The sequence below is a fragment of the Mercenaria mercenaria genome, unplaced genomic scaffold (genome assembly GCF_021730395.1).
Source record: "Mercenaria mercenaria strain notata unplaced genomic scaffold, MADL_Memer_1 contig_3549, whole genome shotgun sequence".
NCBI lineage: Eukaryota > Metazoa > Mollusca > Bivalvia > Venerida > Veneridae > Mercenaria > Mercenaria mercenaria.
This window is the reverse complement of record NW_026461698.1, coordinates 28,728-55,663: the sequence shown is the minus strand read 5'-3', so window position 1 is coordinate 55,663 and position 26,936 is coordinate 28,728. Positions and strand designations below refer to the sequence as shown.

At 35.9% G+C, this 26,936-nt stretch overlaps 1 protein-coding gene across 1 annotated transcript; it reads right to left on the bottom strand.

The window, feature by feature from the left end:
- Nucleotides 1-3,334: 3,334 nt before the first annotated feature.
- LOC128553167 (inhibitor of apoptosis protein-like) lies at nt 3,335-26,217 on the bottom strand (the record flags this gene model as incomplete). The annotated part of the gene is made up of 9 exons (XM_053534289.1): nt 25,616-26,217; nt 24,978-25,129; nt 24,412-24,463; nt 23,767-23,913; nt 22,987-23,162; nt 7,570-7,747; nt 7,081-7,178; nt 3,902-4,079; nt 3,335-3,510 (listed from the first exon to the last, which is right to left on the bottom strand). Coding segments are annotated over exons 3-9 (966 nt in total), but the record flags the coding sequence as incomplete, so codon positions are not given.
- Between the last annotated feature and the right edge of the window lie 719 nt (nt 26,218-26,936).

The window sequence follows — 26,936 nt, the reverse complement described above, 5'->3', positions numbered from 1 at the left end:
GCATGACCAAGTGTTGAACTTGACCTAAAGATCATCAAGACAAACATTCTGACTAAATTTCGTAAAGATTTGTTACAACTGTGGCCTCTAGAGTGTTCACAAGCTTATCCTTTGATTTGACCGGTGACCTAGTTTTTGACCCCATATGACCCAGATTCAAGCTTGATCTATTGATTATCAAAACAAACATTCTGACTAATTCCCATGAGTTTAAAACTCAAATTGTGGTCTCTAGAGTGTTGAAAAGAATTTCCTTTGATCCGGCCTAGTAACCTAGTTTTTGATCCCACATGATGTAGATTCATATCTGATCTAGAAATGATGAAGACAAACATTCTGACTCAGTTTCATAAAGATTGAGTCATAAATGTGGCCACTAAAGTGTTCACAAGCTTTTCCTTTGATCTGACCTACTGACCTAGTTTTTGACCCCACATGACCCAGTTTCGAATCTGACCTAGAAATCATCAAGACTAACATTCTGACTAAGTTTCATAAAGATTGGGTCACAAATGTGGTTTCTAGAGTGTTCACAAGCTTTTCCTTTGATCTGACCTACTGACCTAGTTTTTAACCCCACATAATCCAGTTTCAAAATTGACTTAGAGATCATCAAGACTAACATTCTGACTAAGTTTCATAAAGATTGGGTCAAAAATGTAGTCTCTAGAGGGTTCACAAGCTTTTCCATTTAAATGAATTACTGACCTAGTTTTTGACCCCACATGACCCAGTTTTAAACTTGACCTAGAGATCATCAAGACAAACATTCTGACCATGTTTCATAAAGATTGGGTAAAATATGTGGTCTCTAGAGTGTTCACAAGCTTTTCCTTTGATCTGACCTACTGACCTAGTTTTTGACCCCACATGACCCAGTTTCGAACTTGACCTAGAGATCATCAAGACTAACATTCTGACGATGTTTCATAAAAATGGGTTCAAAAATGTGGTCTCTAGAGTGTTCACAAGCTTTTCCTTTGATTTGACCCGGTGACCTAGTTTTTGACCCCACATGACCCAGTTTCAAACTTGACCTAGAGATTATCAAGACAAACATTCTGACTAAGTTTCATAAAGATTGGGTCACAAATGTGGTCTCTAGAGTGTTCACAAGCTTTCCCTTTGATCTGACCTACTGACCTAGTTTTTGACCCCACATGATCCAGTTTCAAATTTGACTAGTGATCACCAAGACTAACATTCTGACTAAGTTTCATAAAGACTGGGTCACAAATGAGGTCTCTAGAATGTTCACAAGCTTTTCCTTCGATCTGACCTACTGACCTAGTTTTTGTCCCCACATGACTCAGTTTCAAACTTGACTTAGAGATCATCAAGACTAACATTCTGACTAAGTTTCATAAAGATTGGGTCACAAATGTGGTCTCTAGAGTGTTCACAAGCTTTCCCTTTGATCTGACCTACTGACCTAGTTTTTGACCCCACATGATCCAGTTTCAAAACTGACTTAGAGATCATCAAGACTAACATTCTGACTAAGTTTCATAAAGATTGGGCCAAAAATGTGGTCTCTAGAATGTTCACAAGCTTTTCCTATGATTTGACCTACTGACCTAGTTTTTGACCCCACGTGACCCAGTTTAAAACTTGACATAGACATCATCAAGACAAACATTCTGACCAAGTTTCATAAAAAGGGACGCCAGACAATGACCGGTCACAATAGCTCACCTTGAGCTCTTTGTGCTCTGGTGAGCTAAAAATGCACAACTTTGCTGGAAAGTTTAAAATATCATCATGATATTACAATGTACCAAGTATCTTAGGAATTAAATGAAAATATCTTGCAAACATTGATTACTGCAGAAATATTTCAGAGAAATGCACACATTTCCTTGAATATTTACAATATACATGTAATTGTGATAGCTACCTAGCTATCTCGTAGCAGAAATTGGCGAGCTTTAGCTTTTAATATCGCTGAGATACCACTAAATCAACAGAGCAACTTAAGTAGACTTGCATCGGAAAGATTTGAAAACAAGAGGGCCATGAAGGCCCTGTATCGCTCACCTGACCTATTGACCTAAAGATCATCAAGATTAACATTTTGACCAAGTTTCATAAAGATATGGTCACAAAAGTGATCTCTAAAGTTTTTCCTTTCATTTGACCCGGTGCCCTAGTTTTTGACCCCACATGACACAGATTCGAAACTGACCTAAAGATCATCAAAATTAACATTCTGACCAGGTTTCATTAAGATATGGTCATAAATGTGGCCTCTACAGTGTTAACTAGCTTTTCCTTTGATTTGACCTGGTGACCTAGTTTTTGATCCTACATGACCTTGAGATCATCAAGATTAGCATTCCGACCAAAATTCATAAAGATACAGTCATAAATGTGGCCTCTACATTGTTAAAAAAGCTTTTCCTTTGATTTGACCAGGTGACCTAGTTTTTGACCCCAAATGACCCAATATTAAACTCGTCCAAGATTTTATTGAGAGTAATATTTTGACCAAGTTTCATTAAGATTGGGCTGAAATTATGACCTCTAGAGTGTTAACAAACTTTTCCTTTGATTTGACCTGGTGACCTAGTTTTTGATCCCAGATGACCCAATATCAAACTCTTCCAAGATTTTATTGAGAGCAATATTCTGACCAAGTTTCATTAAGATTGGGTCAAAATTGTGACTTCTAGAGTGTTAACAAGATTTTCCTATGATTTGACCTGGTGACCTAGTTTTTGACCCCAGATAACCCAATATCAAACTCGTCCAAGACTGTATTGAGGGTAACATTCTGACCAAGTTTCATTAAGATTGGGCGAAAATTGTGACCTCTAGAGTTTTAAAAAGCTTTTCCTTTGATTTGACCTGGTTACCTAGTTTTTGTCCCCAGATAACCCAATATCAAACTCATCCAAGATTTTATTGAGGGTAACATTCTGACCAAGTTTCATTAAGATTGGACCAAAATTGTGACCTCTAGAGTGTTAACAAGATTTTCGTTTGATTTGACCTGGTGACCTAGTTTTTGATCCCAGATGACCCAATATCAAACTCGTCTAAGATTTTATTGAGGGTAATTCTGACCAAGTTTCATTAAGATTGGGCCAAAATTGTGACCTCTAGAGTGTTAACAGTCAAATTGTTGACGGACGACGGACACAGGGCGATCACAAAAACTCACCTTTGAGCACTTCGTGCTCAGGTGAGCTAAAAAGGCGTTTTTATATAACAAACTAAGAATTTGGAGTTGAAAGAAACCAACGTCGTTTTTTTTCTGTAAAAGATATATCTACGATTAAATGCGAAAAATGTCTAATGTTATCACAGTGTTCTAACGATTTTCTTTACAAACGTGCAGTCTGGGTCTGAGCAATATGTCAAAAGAGAAACCAGGTCCAGACACTAACAAAGTAAGTATATGGACATATACCATTTCGTAAGGCATGTAACGCTTCTTCCTGTATTTTCCCCGCTTCGATAACATTTCGATTTCATCAATAACTTCCACAATGGTCGGCTTTATGCTCCCTGTAGTAACCATAAACGTACATTACAAATATTTTTGCTATAGGAACGAGACATTTCATTTAAATGTTGATCGTAAGAGGTCCATTGTTTAAGAAGTTGTATTCACTTCTCAAGTATAAACAGTTCTTTGCAGAAATAAATGTTAATCACAAATATAATCTGACATAATAAAGTTATGCATAAGCAGGCTGTCAAATTTTACATACATCATTTATTATGAATCTGGTAAATTCTAAATAGTAACAGATAATTACTGTACATACTAATAACATTTGAGACAACAGCTCGCAAAGAAGATATCTTTCAACATGTGTTTTCTTAAAATTCAAGAAATACTTGAATGCAATTTAATTAACAGTACATTTTCCCTTAGATAAGTAAAATAGACAACCTCCGTTTCTCAGTTCCGATACAGCTTCATTGAAATCCTCTAGCTGGTACCCCATATCTAAACAAGTATCCATGTGTTCATTCATAGCAGCTCTGAATTCTGGTTTCCTTGATAACATTTGCTCCATCGCACCCGAGAGATCTTGGTCACCTGACTGTGCGCCGTTTTGTTTGGCAATCTATAGTGACATATTGAACACTTTAACCTATACAATTAACAAATATCTAGATAAATAGAGAATATTAGGTTACCGTCTAATAAATTTGAATCTGTTAGGTGAGACGAAGAAAATATTAGAGTTGAGACTTCAGCCGAGACTTTTATTTTTTTTGTACGCGAACCTAATATATTAATTTTTTTTTAAAGATAGTAACCTAATTTTCTATTTATCGTACAATCTGATATAAAATTATTTTTATCAAAATTTACCACCAACAAGTTATGCCTTTCTTTTAAAAAAAATAAAAACAAGCACTCCAAATAACACACACAATCTGCTTAAAAATTAAATCCCAACCATTATACAAGAGGTCATGATGACCCTGGATCGCTCACCTGAGTATTATGAGCTACATGTTTCAGATATCAAACAGATGCTAAAATATTAAGAAAGTAGGTCAGTAGGTCACATTCACGGTCAATGAAAGTCAGTTTTCAGATAGTGTGCAAAACTGTATTTGTCATCCAAGTTTCAAGGCTCTATCTTAAAAAAACAAGCTAGTTTATTTCTAGACATTTCTGGAAGATTTTCCTATGTACAATCAAGTAACCCCTGGGGCTGGGTCAATTTGACCCTTGGGGTCAAGATTTCAGAGGTCCACTAGGCAATGCTACATGTCAAATATCTAAGCTCTAGGCCTTCTGGTTTATTTTTTAGAAATTTTTATTGATTTTTCTATGTACAATAAAGTAACCACATGGGGTCATGTTTGGACAAATTTTGTAGAAGTCTACTATGAAGTGCTGCATGTTTTTGAAGATTTTCCTAGTATGTAAAATCAAGTGACACCTGGGGCGGGATCAATTTTGACCCCGGCGGTCATGATTTGAACAAATGTTGTAGAGGTCCACTAGGGAATGCTACATGTCAAATATCTAAGCTCTAGGCCTCCTGATTTATTTTTAGACCCCTGGGGCTGGGTCAATTTTGACCCCGGCGGTCATGATTTGAACAAATGTTGTAGAGGTCCACTAGGCAATGCTGAATGTCAAATATCTACGCTCTAGGCCTTCTGGTTTATTTTTTAACAAGAGCTGTCACAGGCGACAGCGTGCTTGACTATTTGGATGATGGATAGTGAAACAGGGCACAACTGAGGAAACTGGAGCTGTCACTGGAGTGTTGTTTATTAACTCCAATGGTGGATGAAGATATTGCACAATTACCTGAGTCTGTGTCAAAAATATTAAGTAATAAGAGAGGTACAGATAAAGTGTATCAAAACACTATATAAGTATAGCCTAAAGAAAAAGTGGTCATAATTAATAAAATATTGGTTCAGGAGTTATGCATATTGTGTCATATGATGTGGGTGATAATGTGAAACAACTACTTCAAGTTTGAATCAAATGCATTTCATAACTAGAAATTGCTTTTGTAACAAGAGGGCCATGAGACCCTGTATCGCTCACCTGACCTATTGACCTAAAGATCATCAAGATCAACATTCTGACCAAGTTTCATTAAGATATGGTCATAAATGTAGCCTCTAAAGTGTTAACTAGCTTTTCCTTTGATTTGACCAAGTGACCTAGTTTTTGCCCCACCTGACCCAGATTTAAACTTGACCTATGGATCATCAAGATTAACATTCTGACCAACTTTCATTAAGATATGGTCATAAATGTGGCCACTACAGTGTTAACAAGCTTTTCCTTTGATTTGACCTGGTGACCTACTTTTTGACCCCAGATTAACCAATCTCAAACTCGTCCAAGATTTTATTATGAGTGACATTCTGACCAAGTTTCATTAAGATTGGGTCAAAATTGTGACCTCTAGAGTGTTAACAAGCTTTTCCTTTGATTTAATCTGGTTACCTAGTTTTTGAACCCACCTGACCCAGATTTAAAGTTTCCTTATAGATCATCAAAATTAACTTTCTGACCAAGTTTCACTAAGATATGGTCATAAATGTGACCTCTAGGGTGTTAACAAGCTTTTCCTTTGATTTAACCTGGTGACCTAGTTTTTGAACCTACATGACCTAGATTTGAAGTTTACCTATAGATCATCAAAATTAACTTTCTGACCAAGTTTCACTAAGATGTGGTCATAAATGTGGCCTCTAGAGTGTTAACTAGCTTTTCCTTTGATTTGACCTGGTGACCTAGTTTTTGATCCCAGATGACCCAATATCAAACTCTTCCAAGATTTTATTGAGAGCAATATTCTGACCAAGTTTCATTAAGATTGGGCCAAAATTGTGACTTCTAGAGTGTTAACAAGATTTTCCTATGATTTGACCTGGTGACCTAGTTTTTGACCCCAGATAACCCTATATCAAACTCGTCCAAGACTGTATTGAGGGTAACATTCTGACCAAGTTTCATTAAGATTGGGCGAAAATTGTGACCTCTAGAGTTTTAACATGCTTTTCCTTTGATTTGACCTGGTTACCTAGTTTTTGACCCCAGATAACCCAATATCAAACTCGTCCAAGATTTTATTGAGGGTAATATTCTGACCAAGTTTCATTAAGATTGGACCAAAATTGTGACCTCTAGAGTGTTAACAAGATTTTCGTTTGATTTGACCTGGTGACCTAGTTTTTGATCCCAGATGACCCAATATCAAACTCGTCTAAGATTTTATTGAGGGTAACATTCTGACCAAGTTTCATTAAGATTGGGCATAAATTGTGACCTCTAGAGTGTTAACAGTCAAATTGTTGACGGACGACGGACACAGGGCGATCACAAAAACTCACCTTTGAGCACTTCGTGCTCAGGTGAGCTAAAATGGGGTTTTTATATATCAAACTAAGAATTTGGAGTTGAAAGAAACCAACGTCGTTTTTTTTCTGTAAAAGATATATCTACGATTAAATGCGAAAAATGTCTAATGTTATCACAGTGTTCTAACGATTTTCTTTACAAACGTGCAGTCTGGGTCTGAGCAATATGTCAAAAGAGAAACCAGGTCCAGACACTAACAAAGTAAGTATATGGACATATACCATTTCGTAAGGCATGTAACGCTTCTTCCTGTATTTTCCCCGCTTCGATAACATTTCGATTTCATCAATAACTTCCACAATGGTCGGCTTTATGCTCCCTGTAGTAACCATAAACGTACATTACAAATATTTTTGCTATAGGAACGAGACATTTCATTTAAATGTTGATCGTAGGAGGTCCATTGTTTAAGAAATTGTATTCAGTTCTCAAGTATAAACAGTTCTTTGCAGAAATAAATGTTAATCACAAATATAATCTGACATAATAAAGTTATGCATAAGCAGGTTGTCAAATTTTACATACATCATTTATTATGAATCTGGTAAATTCTAAATAGTAACAGATAATTACTGTACATACTAATAACATTTGAGACAACAGCTCGCAAAGAAGATATCTTTCAACATGTGTTTTCTTAAAATTCAAGAAATACTTGAATGCAATTTAATTAACAGTACATTTTCCCTTAGATAAGTAAAATAGACAACCTCCGTTTCTCAGTTCCGATACAGCTTCATTGAAATCCTCTAGCTGGTACCCCATATCTAAACAAGTATCCATGTGTTCATTCATAGCAGCTCTGAATTCTGGTTTCCTTGATAACATTTGCTCCATCGCACCCGAGAGATCTTGGTCACCTGACTGTGCGCCGTTTTGTTTGGCAATCTATAGTGACATATTGAACACTTTAACCTATACAATTAACAAATATCTAGATAAATAGAGAATATTAGGTTACCGTCTAATAAATTTGAATCTGTTAGGTGAGACGAAGAAAATATTAGAGTTGAGACTTCAGCCGAGACTTTTATTTTTTTTGTACGCGAACCTAATATATTAATTTTTTTTTAAAGATAGTAACCTAATTTTCTATTTATCGTACAATCTGATATAAAATTATTTTTATCAAAATTTACCACCAACAAGTTATGCCTTTCTTTTAAAAAAAATAAAAACAAGCACTCCAAATAACACACACAATCTGCTTAAAAATTAAATCCCAACCATTATACAAGAGGTCATGATGACCCTGGATCGCTCACCTGAGTATTATGAGCTACATGTTTCAGATATCAAACAGATGCTCAAATATTAAGAAAGTAGGTCAGTAGGTCACATTCACGGTCAATGAAAGTCAGTTTTCAGATAGTGTGCAAAACTGTATTTGTCATCCAAGTTTCAAGGCTCTATCTTAAAAAAACAAGCTAGTTTATTTCTAGACATTTCTGGAAGATTTTCCTATGTACAATCAAGTAACCCCTGGGGCTGGGTCAATTTGACCCTCGGGGTCAAGATTTCAGAGGTTTACTAGGCAATGCTACATGTCAAATATCTAAGCTCTAGGCCTTCTGGTTTATTTTTTAGAAATTTTTATTGATTTTTCTATGTACAATAAAGTAACCACATGGGGTCATGTTTGGACAAATTTTGTAGAAGTCTACTATGAAGTGCTGCATGTTTTTGAAGATTTTCCTAGTATGTAAAATCAAGTGACACCTGGGGCGGGATCAATTTTGACCCCGGCGGTCATGATTTGAACAAATGTTGTAGAGGTCCACTAGGGAATGCTACATGTCAAATATCTAAGCTCTAGGCCTCCTGATTTATTTTTAGACCCCTGGGCTGGGTCAATTTTGACCCCGGCGGTCATGATTTGAACAAATGTTGTAGAGGTCCACTAGGCAATGCTGAATGTCAAATTCTACGCTCTAGGCCTTCTGGTTTATTTTTTAACAAGAGCTGTCACAGGCGACAGCGTGCTTGACTATTTGGATGATGGATAGTGAAACAGGGCACAACTGAGGAAACTGGAGCTGTCACTGGAGTGTTGTTTATTAACTCCAATGGTGGGATGAAGATATTGCACAATTACCTGAGTCTGTGTCAAAAATATTAAGTAATAAGAGAGGTACAGATAAAGTGTATCAAAACACTATATAGTATAGCCTAAAGAAAAAGTGGTCATAATTAATAAAATATTGGTTCAGGAGTTATGCATATTGTGTCATATGATGTGGGTGATAATGTGAAACAACTACTTCAAGTTTGAATAAAATGCATTTCATAACTAGAAATTGCTTTTGTAACAAGAGGGCCATGAGACCCTGTATCGCTCACCTGACCTATTGACCTAAAGGTCATCAAGATCAACATTCTGACCAAGTTTCATTAAGATATGGTCATAAATGTAGCCTCTAAAGTGTTAACTAGCTTTTCCTTTGATTTGACCAAGTGACCTAGTTTTTGCCCCACCTGACCCAGATTTAAACTTGACCTATGGATCATCAAGATTAACATTCTGACCAACTTTCATTAAGATATGGTCATAAATGTGGCCACTACAGTGTTAACAAGCTTTTCCTTTGATTTGACCTGGTGACCTACTTTTTGACCCCAGATTAACCAATCTCAAACTCGTCCAAGATTTTATTATGAATGACATTCTGACCAAGTTTCATTAAGATTGGGCCAAAATTGTGATCTCTAGAGTGTTAACAAGCTTTTCCTTTGATTTAACCTGGTGACCTAGTTTTTAAACCCACCTGACCCAGATTTAAAGTTTACTTATAGATCATCAAAATTAACTTTCTGAACAAGTTTCACTAAGATATGGTCATAAATGTGACCTCTAGAGTGTTAACAAGCTTTTCCTTTGATTTAACCTGGTGACCTAGTTTTTGAACCTACATGACCTAGATTTGAAGTTTACCTATAGATCATCAAAATTAACTTTCTGACCAAGTTTCACTAAGATGTGGTCATAAATGTGGCCTCTAGAGTGTTAACTAGCTTTTCCTTTGATTTGACCTAGTGACCTAGTTTTTGACCCTACATGACCCAGATCCAAACTGGACCTTAAAATCATAAAAATTAACATTCTGACCAAGTTTCATGAAGATATAGTCAAAAATGTGACATCTACAGTGTTAACAAGCTTTTCATTTGATTTGACCTGGGGACCTAGTTTTTGACCCCAGATAACCCAATATCGAAATCATCCAAGATTTTATTGAGGGTAACATTCTGTCCAAGTTTCATTAAGATTGGGCCAAAATTGTGACCTCTAGAGTGTTAACAAGCTTTTCCTTTGATTTGACCGGGTGACCTAGTTTTTGACCCCAGATGACCTAATATCAAATTCGTCCAAGATTTTTTGAGGGTAACGTTTTGACAATGTTTCATTAAGATTGGGCCAAAATTGTGACCTCTAGAGTGTTAACAAGCTTTTCCTTTGATCTGACCTGGTGACCTAGTTTTTGAATCCAGATGACCCAATATCAAACTCATCCTAGATTTTTTTAGGGTAACATTTTGACAAAGTTTCATTAAGATTGGGCCAAAATTGTGACCTCTAGAGTGTTAACAAGCTTTTCCTTTAATTTGACCTGGTGACCTAGTTTTTGATCCCAGATGACCCAATATCGAACTCATCCAAGATTTTATTGAGTTTAACATTTTGACAATGTTTCATTAAGATTGGGCCAAAATTGTGACCTCTAGAGTGTTAACAGTCAAATTGTTGACGACGGACGGACGGACGACGGACGACGGACACAGGCGATCACGAAAGCTCACCTTTGAGCACTTCGTGCTCAGGTGAGCTATAAAAGCGCATGTCTCCCCCAATGCAAAGTCCTATAGGCAAGGAGTCAATAGGGGTCAGGAGCGAAAGTCAAAGAGACACTGATGGTTGGCTGCAATAGGGATCATCTACTTGGCATGTCCAGTCATCCCGCTAAGTTTCAACACTCTTGGCCTAGTGGTTCTCAAGTCACTATGCAGGCTCCTGTGACCTTGACCTTTGATCAAGTGATCTCAAAATAGATAAGGGTCATCTACTCTGCATGACCAATCATCCTATTAAGTTTCAACATTCTAGGTCAAGTGGTTCTCAAGTTATTTTCCGGAAAGGATTTTACATGACCAGGCTCCTGTGACCTTGACCTTCAACAGAGTGACCCCAAAATCGATAAGATTCATCTACTCTGCATAACCAATCATCCTATGAAGTTTCAACATTCTGGGTCAAGTGGTTCTCAAGTTACTGACCGGGAATGGTTTTCAATGTTCAGTCCCCTGTGACATTGACCTTTAACAGAGTGATCCCAGAATCAATAGGGGTCATCTACTTTGCATGTACAATCATCTTTTGAAGTTTCAACATTCCGGGTCAAGTGGTACTCAAGTTATTGATCGGAAATGGTTTTCAATGTTCAGGCCCCTGTGACCTTGACCTTCGACGGAGTGACCCCAAAAATAACTGGGGTCATCTACTCTACATGTCCAATCATCCTATGAAGTTTCAACATTCTGTGTCAAGTGGTTCTCTAGTTATTGATCGGAAATGGTTTTCAATGTTCAGGCCCCTATGACCTTGACCTTTGACGGAGTGCCCCCAAAAACAATAGGGGCCGTCTTCTCCAGCAGCCCTACAATCCTATGAAGTTTGAAGGATCTAAATCAAATGGTTCTCCAGTTATTGATCGGAAATGAAGTGTGACGTATGTACGTATGTACGGACGGACGGACAGGGCAAAAACAATAGACATAATAACTGAGATATAGTGAAAATGCATAAAAATTAACCTTTAATTCTATAAAAGGGGGCATAATTTATGAACAATTGGTGCCAGAGTTATGCACCTTGTGTTAAATGGTGTGGGTGATGATGTTGAACAAATATTTTAAGTTTGAATCAAATCCATTCTGTAATAACAGTGATAGAGTGAAAGTGCATCAAAACTTTAACCTGAAATTCTAAGTAAAAAGGGGGAATAATTCATCAAAAACTGGTGCCAGAGTTATGCATCTTGTGTCAAATGATGTGGGTGATGATGTTGTACAACTATTTTAGTTTGAATCAAATCAATTCAGGAAAAAACAGAGAGAGTGAAAGTGCATCAAAACTTTAACCTGAAATTCTAAGTAAAAAGGGGGAATAATTCATGAAAAATTTCTGCCAGAGTTATGCATCTTGTGTCATATGATGTTGGTGATGATGCTGAACAATTATTTTAAGTTTGAATCAAATCCATTCAGTAATAACAGAGATAGAGTGAAAGTGCATCAAAACTTTAACCTTAAAAACTAAGTGGAAAGGGGAAATAAACAATGAAATATTGATGCCAGAGTTATGGCCCTTATGCCAGATGATGTGGGTGATGATGAGGAATAACTATTTCAAGTTTGAATCAAATCCATCAAGTAATTACAGAGATAAGTTGAAAAAAAGCGAAAGTGTAAGAAAACTTTAACCAAGGTGGGGACGCGGAAAGACGCCGACGCCGGGTCGAGTAGGATAGCTCTCCTTATACTTCGTATAGTCGAGCTAAAAATGTTTGAAAATTTTCCTATAGAAATCTATGTAAAATCAAGCGACCCCTGGGGTGGGGTCAATTTCGACCCCGTGGTCATGATTTGAATATATTTGGTAGAGGTCCACTAGGCAATGCTTCCCACAAATATCTAAGCTCTAGGGCTTCTGTTTTTTGAGAAGATTTTTAAATTTTTTTCCTTTCGGTTGCCATGGCAACCAGAGTTCTGCATGGAATTCAATTCTTTAAACAATTTTGTAGGGCTTCACCCAAGGAACATTCCTGTGGATGAAATTGGCCAAGCGGTTTATAAGGAGATATCGTTTAAATTAAAACTTTAAGGACGCCGGACGGTGAGTGATCAGAATAGCTCACCCTGAGCCTTTGGCTCAGGTGTGCTAATAAGAAAGTAGGTCAGTAGGTCAAGGTCACAGTCAAGTGACATTATATTACTTGGGGTCATCAAGTATATATAATTAAACAGTCTTGGAAATTGGATCAGATGATTTTTTGAGTATTTTTCCTATATAACTCAAATAATAACTAAGTGACCCCAAGGTCGGGCCTCTGGGCATAATTTGAACAATTTTGGTAGAGGACTACTAGACAATGCATCATACCAAATATCAAAAACCTAGGTCGTATGGTTTCAGACAAGAAGATTTTTAAAGCTTTTTCCTATACAAGTCTATATAAAACTTGGAACCCCCAGGGCAGGGCCTCTTTTCACCCAAGGGGTACAACTTGAACAATTTTGGTTGAGGACCATAAGACAATGCTACAAACCAAATATCAAAGGTCTAAGTGTTGTGGTTTCAGACAAGAAGATTTTAAAACTTTTTTTCCCTTTAAGTCTATAAAACTTGAGACCTCCGGGGCGGAGCCACATTTGAACCTAGAGGTATAATTTGAAAAATCTTGGTAGAAGACCACTAGATGATGCTACGTACCAAATATCAAAGCCCTAGGCCATGTGGTTTTGTACAAGAATATTTTCATAGTTTTCCCTATATAAGTCTATATAGACCATGTGACCCCCGGGGCAAGGCCATATTTGACCCCAGGGGGATAATTTGAACAACCTTTGTAGAAGACACTAGATGATGCTACATACCAAATATCAAAGCCCTAGGCCATGTGGTTTTGGACAAGAAGATTTTTAAAGTTTTTCCTTTCGGTTGCCATGGGCACCAGAGTTCTGGATGTAATTCAATTCTTTGAATAATTTTGAAAGGAAATTTTGGTATGTAGCATCATCTAGTGTCCTCTACAAAGGTTGTTCAAATAATCCCCCAAGGATCATTCCTGTGAAGTTTGGTGTAATTCTGCCTAGTGGTTTTCAAGAAGAAGATTTTTTTTAGAAATTGTTGACACACGACGGACGACGCAAGACTGACGACGGACATCAAGCGGTCACAATAGCTCACCTTGTCACTTCATGACAGGTGAGCTAAAAACAAAAGCGAGAAGCAAAAGCTAACCTTGTGTTTTGTACCGACTTCTTTGTACAGCTAAACATGAATGACTTATTTTAATGCCAAATGAAGTTTTATCCGAAGTTCCGTTGCATATCGGATACCCATTCTCACAATGCAAACGTTAGACGAGACAAATTTATAAAGCCATAACCCATTGACAGTATCAATAGGCAACCGTTTCCTCGACGATTTCATTCAGTAACTTTCCATTTCAAATGCAATATTCCTTGAATGCAAAAAGCTAAATTCCTTGACAAACGCTATGAATGAGTCATTTTCCGTTTCTCTGAGCGCTTTTGTGGTAATTGCAAATACGGTAGGCATATGCGATACATTAGAGACACGGTCTCACGCAACTAATAAATAGGTGGGGGCCAATAGGGTCTACCATGCACCCCCACCCCACTAGACCTTTTTTCATAGGTACCAAATTGTTGGTCAGGACCAACCCTTTCGAAATAAAAAATGTTCCCATGAAAAAACTCTTTTGAACTATATAAGATTTCACAGTTTTCTTAGAAACCGTTCATTTTTGGAAAATACGACAACATAGAGGATAATCAGTTATATCTTGGTCAGTTTTGGTGATAAAACAATAAAAATGGTGTGAAAATAGAGCTGAGACATTGGCCTTTAAGTTAAAGCATTTTTATATTAATTAACTAATTTGCATATTCATGAATATTAATGAGAATGTTGCAAAATGACAAAATTTTATTAGAAAATAATATTTTTAAGTTTTAAATCAATTTACATGTACCAAACAGTTTTGATCTTTTCTGAAAATCTGTCAGTGTTTCCTTTAATGGTATTTTGTAACACTGATGGTAACTTTTTTACTCCAAAATAGGTATGTTTAGCTAATTTGTATAATATTAACCATATCCACAACCAACATTTCAGGAAACAAGATCCCACTAAAATTTAATACAAGAGCTGTCCGTAAGACAGCGCGCTCGACTTTTCTCAGTGCTTGACTCTGAATTACAGCTTTGCCAGTAAAAAAATTTTAAATTAAAAAGGGACATGACTCTGTCAAAATTATAATCAGAGTTATGGGAATTGTGTCTCCTGGTGTAGACTTTGATAGTAAATAACTATTTAGAGTTTCAAGTCAAAAGCTTTAATAGTAACAGAAATATTTGAATTTTAACAAAAAATTCTAAGTTAAAAAGGGGCATAATTCTGTCCAAATTCAATCAGAGTTATGAGGATTGTTTCTCCTGGTGTAGACTGTGATGGTAAATTAGTATTTTAAGTTTCAAGTCAAAAGCTTTGATAGTAACAGAGATATCTGACTTTATCGAAATATTTAACCAAAAATACTAAGTTAAAAAGGGGCATAATTCTGTCTAAATTATAATCAGAGTTATGGCAATTGTATCTCCTGGTGTAGACTTTGAATGTAAACAACTATTTTGAGTTTCAAGTAAAAAGCTTTAATAGGTACAGAGATATTTGACTTTATGAATTAAAAAAAAAAATCTAAGTTAAAAAGGGGCATAATTCTGTCAAAATTCAAAGCAGAGTTATGGGGATTGTTTCTCCTGGTGTAGACTTTGATAGTAAATAAGTATTTTATGTTTCAAGTCAATAGCTTTGATAGTAACAGAGATATTTGACTTTATCAAAAGCTTTAACCAACGGCGACGGCGACGCCGACGCCGACGCTGGGGCGAGTGCAATAGCTCTACTTTTTCTTCGAAAAGTCGAGCTAAAAATGATATAATTAAATGTTATCAATGAAATAACAATTATATCAGCTATATTGTTTGGAATTGAAGATTGAACACCTTTTTGAAGGAGGGATCAGTATGTAACATACTTAACACATGTTACGTTACCATTTCAATAACCTTGTTTTGTAACATCAATTATTTAGAAAATATAGATCAGACAGCTTTGATCTGGTCTTAATGTCTCTCAGTGTTTTCTAGAATAGTATTTTATTACTGTGAAGGTAAAATAATTATTTCTACATTAGGTATTTTAGCTAATTTGCATAAATTAATCTATGCTAAAACAGACATCTCTGAAAACAAGATATAACTAAAACTGAACAACATGATGAACTAAACTGTGATCAACAAACGTGTGTTATTTGAGCTTAAGCACATGAAAATATAATGTGAATACTTATTCGAAGGAGGAATCTGTTTGTAACACACTTTACACATGTTACGTTACCATTACAGTAATCTTGTTTTATTGTATCGTTATTTTCTCAGAAATTAGTAGAGGAGTATTTAGTTATCAAGTTGTTAAATACTTCTACAAAATAGTACAGCTCCATACTTTCCAAGCAATGATATTTCCCCATAACGGCGCTTTACAATACATTACCACTGTACTTTGCTGTATTTAGAAATATATATGAAGAAATTTGAACCATTGATTTCAATTTTATGATATTATGGCTTTGTTAAAACTTTTAAGTATTAATTCTAACATTCTTTCTTCACTTTTGTCAACGAAAAAATCATCTGAAACACTCATTACGCATTCAATGTTCCTTTTTCCATTTTGAATTAATGCATCTATCAGTTTAATTATACTAATATCTGTTTCTTAAATATGTTGATCTTTTATTTGATGGTTCCAATATTGTTGTCAATAATTACATTTTACATTGATTACATATTTTTATGTATATATTCTGTATATATAAATGATGTATACATCCCTGCTAACATCCATACACTGATAATATGGTTATAATTTGGGGCTTCCTTTCATGGAAATTGTTTTAATTGAATACTTATCTCGTTTTGTGTTATTGTGAAGGGCATCAATGCAGTTATTACGTGAGAAATAAAGCATTTTGTTTTTTCGGTTTCAGAAACACAATCATTGTATTGAGATATTCATGGGCCTATTGATGAAATATTCACTGATGAAAAGCTGCACTGAACAAAAACTAAAAAACAAAATGAACTTTAAGTGATCTTTATATTTAAACTTATTAAATTGGAAAAAGCAGTCAAGAATGTAAATAATATCAAGTCTATGAAAACCAAATTGTTAGGAAAACAATCACATAATGCTATTTAAAACTGCTAGAAAGATACTGAGTGCTGTATGAACGGCACTTCAGAGTTACTGAAAACATTTTGCAATAGACTTTAAGAAGATCTTTTTGAAGCAAATGTCGCAACCAAGCAAATAAATAGTAAACTAAGTTGGATGATGACTGTTTTTGAGAGGTAATGAAGTGTGAAAAGCAAATTACGCCCCCTAGCACCGGCTTAAGATGAATTCTATTTTGATAAGTATGGTCTAAAAGGACCAGAAAATCAAACAACACTGAAAGTGAGTACAAAGAGACATTTTACAACCATCATATGGCACTTAAAGCCTTTTAAGGGATAGCAAATTGTTTTTTTTAAGATCATCCTTTGAAAGCATAACAACACAATCGAGCAAAATAATAGCTGACTTGATTTGATTATGTCTGTTCGTTAGATGTGAAACAACTGCCTTCACACCCTAGCACTAGCTATAACAGTGTGCTGTTATACTAAAAATTTATGGATTACTTAAAATTTGAACTTAAGATCGATGAAATGTTTGAAATATATAGAATGCACACAATATGAGGCAGTAGTGTTACAAGAATAAAATTCTGCACGTCTTGATTAAGATGTTACTTACGATGTTTTTCATTTTAATGTTACCTAATATAGCATATTTGCTGTCTTGTTGGTTATCTGTTATGAATAATATGTTGCTTTATAGCATATCATTTATAAATTAGAAAGCAAATGACAAAAGAAGATCATAGGCTCTCAAAAATCACTTTATTTTTTATGAATGACATTTGATTATACTTTGATTCTGAAGCAATTTGTATCATACGCTCGAGTTTTTGAACTTTTGACAAAGAGAGATAATGCCTTTGTCATAACCTTTAGTATGTAAATTAATTGTCAGAAAATCAAACTTTTTTTGTTATGATTGATGCATACTTACTCTTAGTAGTGTTTCTCTTAATGTTACGGTATATCCAGGAATATTCCACAACATAATACAATTAAGTCCTTGTCTGTACAATTTAGAATACCAAAAAAAAATATTTTGTACATTCTGTCATACTTGTAAATGTTTCAAAATGACTACAATAGTATAATGTATAAAGATTTATATATTTCTTATATCTTGATTTGGTATCACTAAAACAATTTTGTCCAGCTGGTTTTAGTTTTAAATCTAAAGTTTTTACTTTAAATACCAGCATATTTTCTTTTGTTTATTAGTTTTGGTTTAGCATCACTTTGCAACAGAAATTCAGTCATGTAATGTTGAGCAGTTAACCTAACAAGCGTCCCTGGATTGTACCGGAATTACTCAGTTCTCTGCAGGCAAGTGATAAGTTCTCCGCATTGTACAAGTGGGTGTAAGTGTACTTGTACTAAGCTGACTTTAGACACGATGTCTTTATTGAACCGTCACGGAGAGCAATGGCTCTCGGATATCTGACTTAGGACCCTATGATTCATCCTATGAAGCTAGGGTTGGTTTTGTATAGTTTCTTTTAATGCTACTTTTTCTAAAATTCAAAAAGTACTGTTTATAAAACTTGACTTTTACTCACAGGAAGACTGAAAATATCAGCTGTAAGATCATGATATTATGGATGTACAGATGGATATTATTGCACGTTTTATTGAAATTCCATCTACAATTAGAGTTACATGGATGGTGCAATATATATTTTAGGCAATTTCTGAAATAACAGAAGAAAACCTTCTTAAAACTAACAGCTAACTGTTTAAATAAATCAGTATGCGACATTTTGGGCTTCAACTTCTTCTTAAATATCTTTTTAAAAAGCAATGGTAGTGGTAACGTATTTTAAAGTGTATTACGAAAAAATATCACACTCTCTGACAAGTAAAGAAGTATATTGTATTATTATAGTACAAAATAAGTAATATTTATTATGTTTCTGGAATATATCTGAATAATTGATGCATTACAACAAGGTTGTTGAAATGGTAACGTAACATGTGTAATGTATGTTACATTTTTAGTCTTCCTTTAATAAAGTGTTAATTCTATGCCTGCAAACATTATAGACCATAAAAAATCGTTTTTCATTGATAGCAATTAATTATATCATTTTATTTAGTTTTAGGGATTTCAGAACTTTATTTGTTGTTTGTGACACTGGTTCATTTTATGCAAATTAGCTAAGCACATCCAGTTTTGAGTAAACAAAAGTGTCATAAAAGTAACAAAATAATATATCACAAAACACTGAGAGACTTTAAGACCAGAACAAGAGCGCCGCCAACCGAAGGCTTGCATCATAGGATGGGAGCAAAATTTTAAGAACTTTACTGTTGTAGCCCCAAAGGACTGGAACAACAAAAGGAAAAACAAATCTAAGTCCATAAAAAAAATATTCAAAGTCTACCAAAAAAGCCTTATCAGGTACAAGTATGTAAAAATACACCTTAAAATTAGAGGTACCATCCATGCTGTACCACAGAAAAGTGGTCTCGGTTTTTCCCTACGGCCAATAATAAAAAAGTTTCAAAATAAGCTATTTATAGTAACATAAAAGGGAAGTAATTCAAAAAAAAAATTATTGTAAGTACAAAAATGAGATCTGCCAAATAAAAACAAGAGCACTGCAATGCAGAGCAATATACACAAAGCAAAGTCATATATGACCTTTAACCCTTATGTGTGACCTTGACCTTGAAGCAAGTCATCCGGAACATGCGCTCTGCACATTGTTACAATGTGGTGAACATTTCTGCCAAGTTTCTTTGAAATCCTTCCAGCAGTTCAAGAGTTACAGAGCGGACACAAAACAAACTGATATGACTTTTGACCCCTAAGTGTGACCTTGACCTTGAAGCAAGTCATCCCAAACATGCGCTCTGCACGTCGTCTTGGTGTGGTGAACATTTGTGTCAAGTTTCTTTGAAATCCTTCAAGGGGTTCAAGAGTTACAGAGCGGACACGAAACAAACTGATATGACCTTTGACCCCTAAGTGTGACCTTGACCTTGAAGCAAGTCATCCGGAACATGCGCTCTGCACGTCGTCTTGGTGTGGTGAACATTTGTGTAAAGTTTCCTTGAATCCTTCAAGGGGTTCAAGAGTTACAGAGCGGACACGAAACAAACTGATATGACCTTTGACTCCTAAGTGTGACCTTGACCTTGAAGCGAGACATCCAAAACATGCGCTCTGCACATCGTCTCAGTGTGGTGAACATTTGTGTAAAGTTTCCTTGAAATCCTTCAAGGGGTTCAAGAGTTACAGAGCGGACACAAAATTGTTAACGGACAGACACAAAATTGCTAACGGACAGACGGACAGACGGCAGACGGACACCAGCGTCGTAACATAATACGTCCCTTCGGGCGTATAAAAAGCTGATTAGTACATTTAAAGTTATTTGAAACTTAGAAAATGTTATTTTATAACAAAATTTCTTTATTTTTTAATATTCTCATTAATATTTATGAATATGCAAATTAGTTAATTAACCTACAAATGCTGCTATTTAAAGGCTAGTGTCCTAGCTCCATTTTGACACTAATTTTATTATTTTATCACTAACACTGACAAAGATATGACTGATTATCATCTATATGGTCGTCCTTTTAAAAAATGAATGGTTGCCATGGAAACAGTGAAATCATAGTTATATAGTTCTAAAGAGTTTTTTTTCATGGGAACATTTTTTATTTTTAAAGAGTCGGTCCTGCCAAACAATTTGGTACCTATAAACAATGTCTAGTGGGGGTGCATGGTAGACCTCATTGGCCCCCCGTACTAAAAAGCTGTTCCTCCCAAATACGATGGCGCCATTTTGAAAAAAAATGTTAAAAATGAATCCGGCAAAAGTTAATTTAGTCACCGACCTACTAAAGCAAAAGTTATTTTACCCCTACATTTTGCCCTTTATTTCGCATGATGGTAGGATAAAATTCTACAAATAGATGCATACAAGCATTGTCGAGCTTCTTTCAATACATTGCACATTCTTGAAAGATCACTGACTTTCATAATTCAAATGCAAATAACAGTCTGTTTATTACATGAGTACCTGTAAACAGTAACAAATTTGTGCTGAAAAATCTCCCATTATCGCATTGCGTCATGCATTATCACATTATCATAATAAGCCCCGGGGCTATTATCGAAAATGGCTCTGGCGTTAGCGTGGGAAATTAACATCCGTTCACAGAAATGACGCCATGGCGTTTCATGGAGGTAAAACAGCGAATATTTCTGTTTTATTTTATCATCTTGAGCTTAACATCGTGTATTCTTCGTGCAATAACGTATTTTTATCCCTAAATTATGCAATAAGCAAGAAAGTACAACTATCCAGGTATTTGATTTTATACAGTAAATAGACTCTTATACAAATAATATAGAAACTAAAAAGTTGAAATTTATTGTGCCAGAAGATGCAAGTACCCATAATGACACAAAAACAACAACATTTCTTACTATATTATAGGTAAACATGTAATAAACAGGTAAATACATGGGAGAGCGGAGCCTTTGAGTGATAATGGCCCTGGAAGAAGACAATAGCCCTCGGGCTATTATCACCTTGCCAGCGCCATTATCACTCAAAGGCACCGCTCTCCCATTTATTAAACTACACATAACTAGATGCTCACGGGCAACATGTCAAGCCCGCCAGCTGTCAAAAGGACTGGGAGTTGCACAAGACACTCCCTGTCTCATTGAGGCAAACATTTATACCAAATAAAAAAGAGATTATAAAAAGTTACAATATAAGTTATTTAAAGTAACAACAAAGGGACGTAAATCTTAATAAAAAAAAATAATAAAAATTCTTAGTCCACACAAAAATCTTCACCAGCAGAGATGGGTCAAAATTCACCTGAAAATTGGATGTAACATGCATGTTGTTCTACAGAAAAGTGGTCTTGATTTTTCCCTACGACCAGTAATAAAAAAGTTACGAATATAAGCTATTTATAGTAACAACAAAGGGAAGTAATTCTAATATCTTGCGCATGACACTCCGTCTCATGATAATGAACAACTGTGCCAAGTTACATCAAAATCCCTCTATGCATCAAAAAGAAATGCTCCAGACAGTCATTCTTATATTTGACTTTTGACCTCTAAGTGTGACCTTGACCTTAGACCTAGGGACCTGGTTCTTGCGCAGGACACTCCGCTTCATGGTGGTGAACATTTGTGCCAAGCGACATCAAAATCCCTCCATGCATGAAGAAGAAATGCTCCGGACAAAGTTGTCATTCTTGTATCCTTTGACCTCTAAGTGTGACCTTGACCTTAGACATAGGAACCTGGTTCTTGCGCGTGACACTCCGTCTCATGATGGTGAACAATTGTGCCAAGTTACATCAAAATCCCTCCATGTCATTTTTGAATTTGACCTTTGACCTGTAATTGTGACCTTGAACTTTGAGATAGGAACCTGGGGTTTGCGCATGACACTCCGTCTCACTGAGGTTAACATTCATGCCAAATATAAACAAGATTGCTTTAAGCATGTCAAAGCTATGGTCCGGACAAACAAATCCGGACGGACGCACGCATGCACACACACCGAACATCCATTTGGACAATTATGTCTTCGCATCCGCAAGCGGGCTCGACAAAAACTATGTATCTTTATCACCTGAATACACCAGTTTCAGGTACATAATTTTCCCCAGCTTTAAATCTTAATTCGGAATCTTGTGCGCCTATTATCTCTGTTCGCATGCTGATTAGTCTTAAAATGTTAAATTCATTAGAAGAAGGAAACTGAATATGTGAGAACATTGTACGTAAACATCATAAAATATTTGAACGAGCGTAATATTAATGAAATAAAAGAATACCTTAACGTCTTATTCATAAATTTGCTTGTGTGTTTAACAACTTGCCATGGCGCCCTGCTGCTTCATTATTTACGTAACGCAACGCTAAACCGTGTTATATCAGAAAACGTAGACAATTCTAACCAAAGTTTACAGAATGTACTTTTATCAAATTGACTATAAATATGTCTTGATGATTTGTTCAAAGACAAATCAATACAATAGTGAGACTATAAACTATTTTTTAGTTACTGTAGCGTTTATTTTTAGAAAATCACCTGATCTTCATATGCAACGGCTGCTTGAATCAAAGCTATATATTCATCACCCTTCTGTTGTCTCGCAAAAGGGCAGCCTGGGAACCAGCGACAATGCTCCGTCCACGGGTCATCATCCGGGTCCCAGCGCCGAAGTCCGCCGTCACAGGCAAAACAACGCACTTGATCTTCGAAACCTAAAATAAGCATCATTTTTAGGTTAAATTCAGGATAGAATATATGAATGTCGAGGTCAGCATATTTTTTAAATCTATTTAGTTCAATATGTTTTAATTTGTCATATAAAGCCGTGTTGTGTATCAAAATGTACTTGTAGGCATACAGTTGACACTATTTTAAGCTACCTGCTTCAGCACAGCTGGCTTGAGTACGTGGTACAGCGCATGGTTTTCCAAACCCTAGAGACAGCAAACTCTAGCTAGGTTTCTCGTGTTGACCCAACGGTGAGGAAAACAACTGTCCTGTCTGACATGAGCGTGTAGCTCGTTTTTTCCCAAGGGAAAGGTAATTGTAAGTACTTCGGGATTTCTTTGTCTTTCCCCGCTGGCTTGGCTAACAACCATCATCTTTCCCCAAGAAGGTAGGCAAGAAAACATGCTCCCTCCTTTTCAGTTTTGTTAATGCTAGAGTTCATTTCGGAGCCTATATCCGACTTATAAATAACATTTTTCAAGGCGAAGAGTAAAAACATACTCTACGGAAGTACTGTACATGCTGTTCACTCTACAGAAAAAAGTGGACTATTCTGAAAATGCATTGCATTTAAATTAACACAAATACCTGTATAAAACAATCCGGCGTCTGCTAATTGTTGTGGGGTCTGTACCATGTGTTGAGGCCAGGAACTGAACGATGACAAGCGTGACTGCAATGTTTGATATTTAGGGTGCCGATAATTAGTTGTCGTAGGATCCAGCGTGTGCCGGGCTACAAAGTGTAAATGAAAAGTGCTGACAAATCCAAAACCAAAACCATTAACAAAAGTAACATTTCATAAGACTTGTTCAACAAAATAGTATGCAGAATACACTGTGTACGGTGTTAGTAATAGATAAACTACCCAACGAATGCATGCAACATTTGAAAAAGATCATACTTCTTCAGTAATGTGATGGGGTAAGAACTTATCAAGAAAAGTCACGTGAAAATTACAAAGCAACATTTCACGCAAACCTAAGTAGGTAGCTGAACACTTAAGTGGAAAGGAGTATAACTGAGTAAAATGTCAGCTTTATTTCTTCAGCCGATTTATCTTCTAGATGTTTTTCAATGTAACAAATGAATGTTGCTTCCTATTGGATTTTAAGTAGTCTCCCTAGGGAATTATCTCATTCACTGTCGAGTCGAGAACTAGGGAAGAAGCATGGACCTTTAGCAAGGCGGTCATAATATTACAAGTATGCCAAATATGCAAGCAAGATATACCATTCCATTGCATTAGCCTGTTATACTCAGGATCTTCTGTCTGAAGTTGTCTCTGTAATATAAAAAAATATGTGATTTCATTACTTATTAGTTTCAATATATTGTCCTAAATCAATAATTCCATGTAAATGCTTCAATTTAAGTTTATGGAAAGTAAACCAAATAGCATTACGAATTTTGGCGGCGGACTATAACTGAATCGTTTTCGGACTATATCTCAATAATATCTCAATGATTACTAATTAACTCATGTACATTTACAATACACATCTGGAAGCCATACTGACACTTACATGTCAAAAATAATGAAAATAGGTGGTACTAGCGATGTTCCGTAAGCCAGCCGGTTACTGCCTCGAAGCCCCTCCTTCTATGTTCCAAGCGGAGTTCAAACCTACTACGTCAATGGGCGAAGTCATAACGTGTTACTGACTCGTCTTGGCACCTATTTAACTATGCCGGGACTTGGAGGTCTTTTCACTTCACCATACAATCCAGTTGTGTCGATGTCAACTTACTAACATATACTTTTTTCAAATAAATGTAACAATAAATTAAAGTAGTACCTTTAACTCTGCCAGCTTTGTTGCTCCTAGATACTTCTCTAGATAAGGACAATTCCCAGAATGCCTCACGTGGTCTTTCAAAGGATTATCTTCTTCGCAGAAGTCTTTCAGTCCGATACCGCATTGGTAACACCGTACAAGGTCTCCATCATCTATTTCAGAAACATTAATTCACAAGGTGACATATAGAAAAAAAAAGCTGAATGATGATTACAATAACGATAACGATAATAACAAAATTATGATGATGATAGCATAATGATGATGATGAAGAAGATGCTGATGTTATTAAAAATGAGGAGTCAGATTCTGGTTTCGTAGTCAACATGATACGAATTCAGGAGTTCCGTCTAAGATTCCAGAGTGTAAGACAATATAGTCATTGCATTTTTGTTGAAATGTCTATTAATTAGATGAATTTTGCGGAAATAAAATATGTTATAGAATCTTTGTTTCTGCATATTTTAAAAGGATGCACTATTATAATTAAATGCATTTTAAGCATCTTTGGATATATTCAAGTCTGATTTAGAATGTTGAGGACTATCACAAAAGTTGATGACTATCACAAAAGTATAACCCTTATTTTTCAAATCGATTTTACAGATAGAATTATTGAGCGTTTTAGAACGACTTACTTGTAAAAAAGAATCCAGCCCCGGACAATGTAGGCGGATCAGGTCTCCTGTGTGTCCACCTAGCGTATGTCCTTAGCCTATCACTGTATTCTACATAATCCGGATGTCTGGGCGGGGTAGAAATGGCAGAAATATTTGTACGATCATTTCTCAATTCTTCAACATGTCTTCCATTTTCTTGTCTCCCATGGTGAACATGTTCAATGTTTTCATTCAAGCGGTAACCGTTGTGCGATGCATGTTCGCGGCCACCGACACTTGACCTTGACGCTTGGTCAGTAGTGACCGGTATGGACAATCCACTTGAAAACGCAAATTCACTCCTATCAGTACCAGCTTGCTCTTGTGACACCTCATAATCCGGATGTCTGGGCGGGGTAGAAATGACAAAAATAGTTGTACAATCATTTCTCAATTCTGCAACATTTCTTCCATTTTCCTGTCTTCCTTGGTGAACAAGTTCAATGTTTTCGTTTAGGCGATCCCTGCTGTAACCAGTGTGCGATGCTTGTTCGTGACCACTGACAATTAAGCTGGAGGCCTGATCAGTAGGGACCGGTATAGACGATCCACCTGAAAACACAAATTCGCCCCTATCAACACAAGCTTGTTTCTATGATACCTCCTGTCATTCACCGGGCATTCCCTTGTTAATGGCGCAGTGTATGGTTTTTTCTTGTGTCTTAAAAATGTTCCAGGAAGCAAAGATAGGGCAACAAAACATTTTTCGACGATTTTAAGAATACTGATTTTGATCCATTTCCTTACTTCTTTGGATATACCTTCACATGTGAGAACAACAGTGTGCTAGAAATGTTTAAACTAAACTTGAATCTAATTCATTCCATTAGACTACAGAATTAATTAAGCTGTTTTCAAATTTTAATGTAGGCACTACAAATCGTTTCAACCGTTGTACAAAATAAGCAAAGAATAAACGGCTATTTCTTAAAATAATGTCATACATAACACCTCCACCGGCGTTCAGGTGAAATTGTACCACAAACACAAATTTATCTCATATGTATTAATTCCAAATTTTGAATTATCTACGGAAAAGGGTTTTCTTTTTCTTTATGTTTTTAACGCTTTTAAGCTAGAATGAAATGCTGCTTAGGCAATATCTGTAGAACTTGTTTGCTTTAAGAAAGTTGTTTCTTTGACATTATTTTGTATCAGCCCCAAATTAGAACTTTGCTTACAAATGCGACATCGAGATAATTGGTGGCTGCATATCATTCAAATGTCCAAAAATGTAAAATAAGGTGACATTTACATCAAATTCATTTCAATCATGTTTCTTGTGATGATTTTTTCAAAT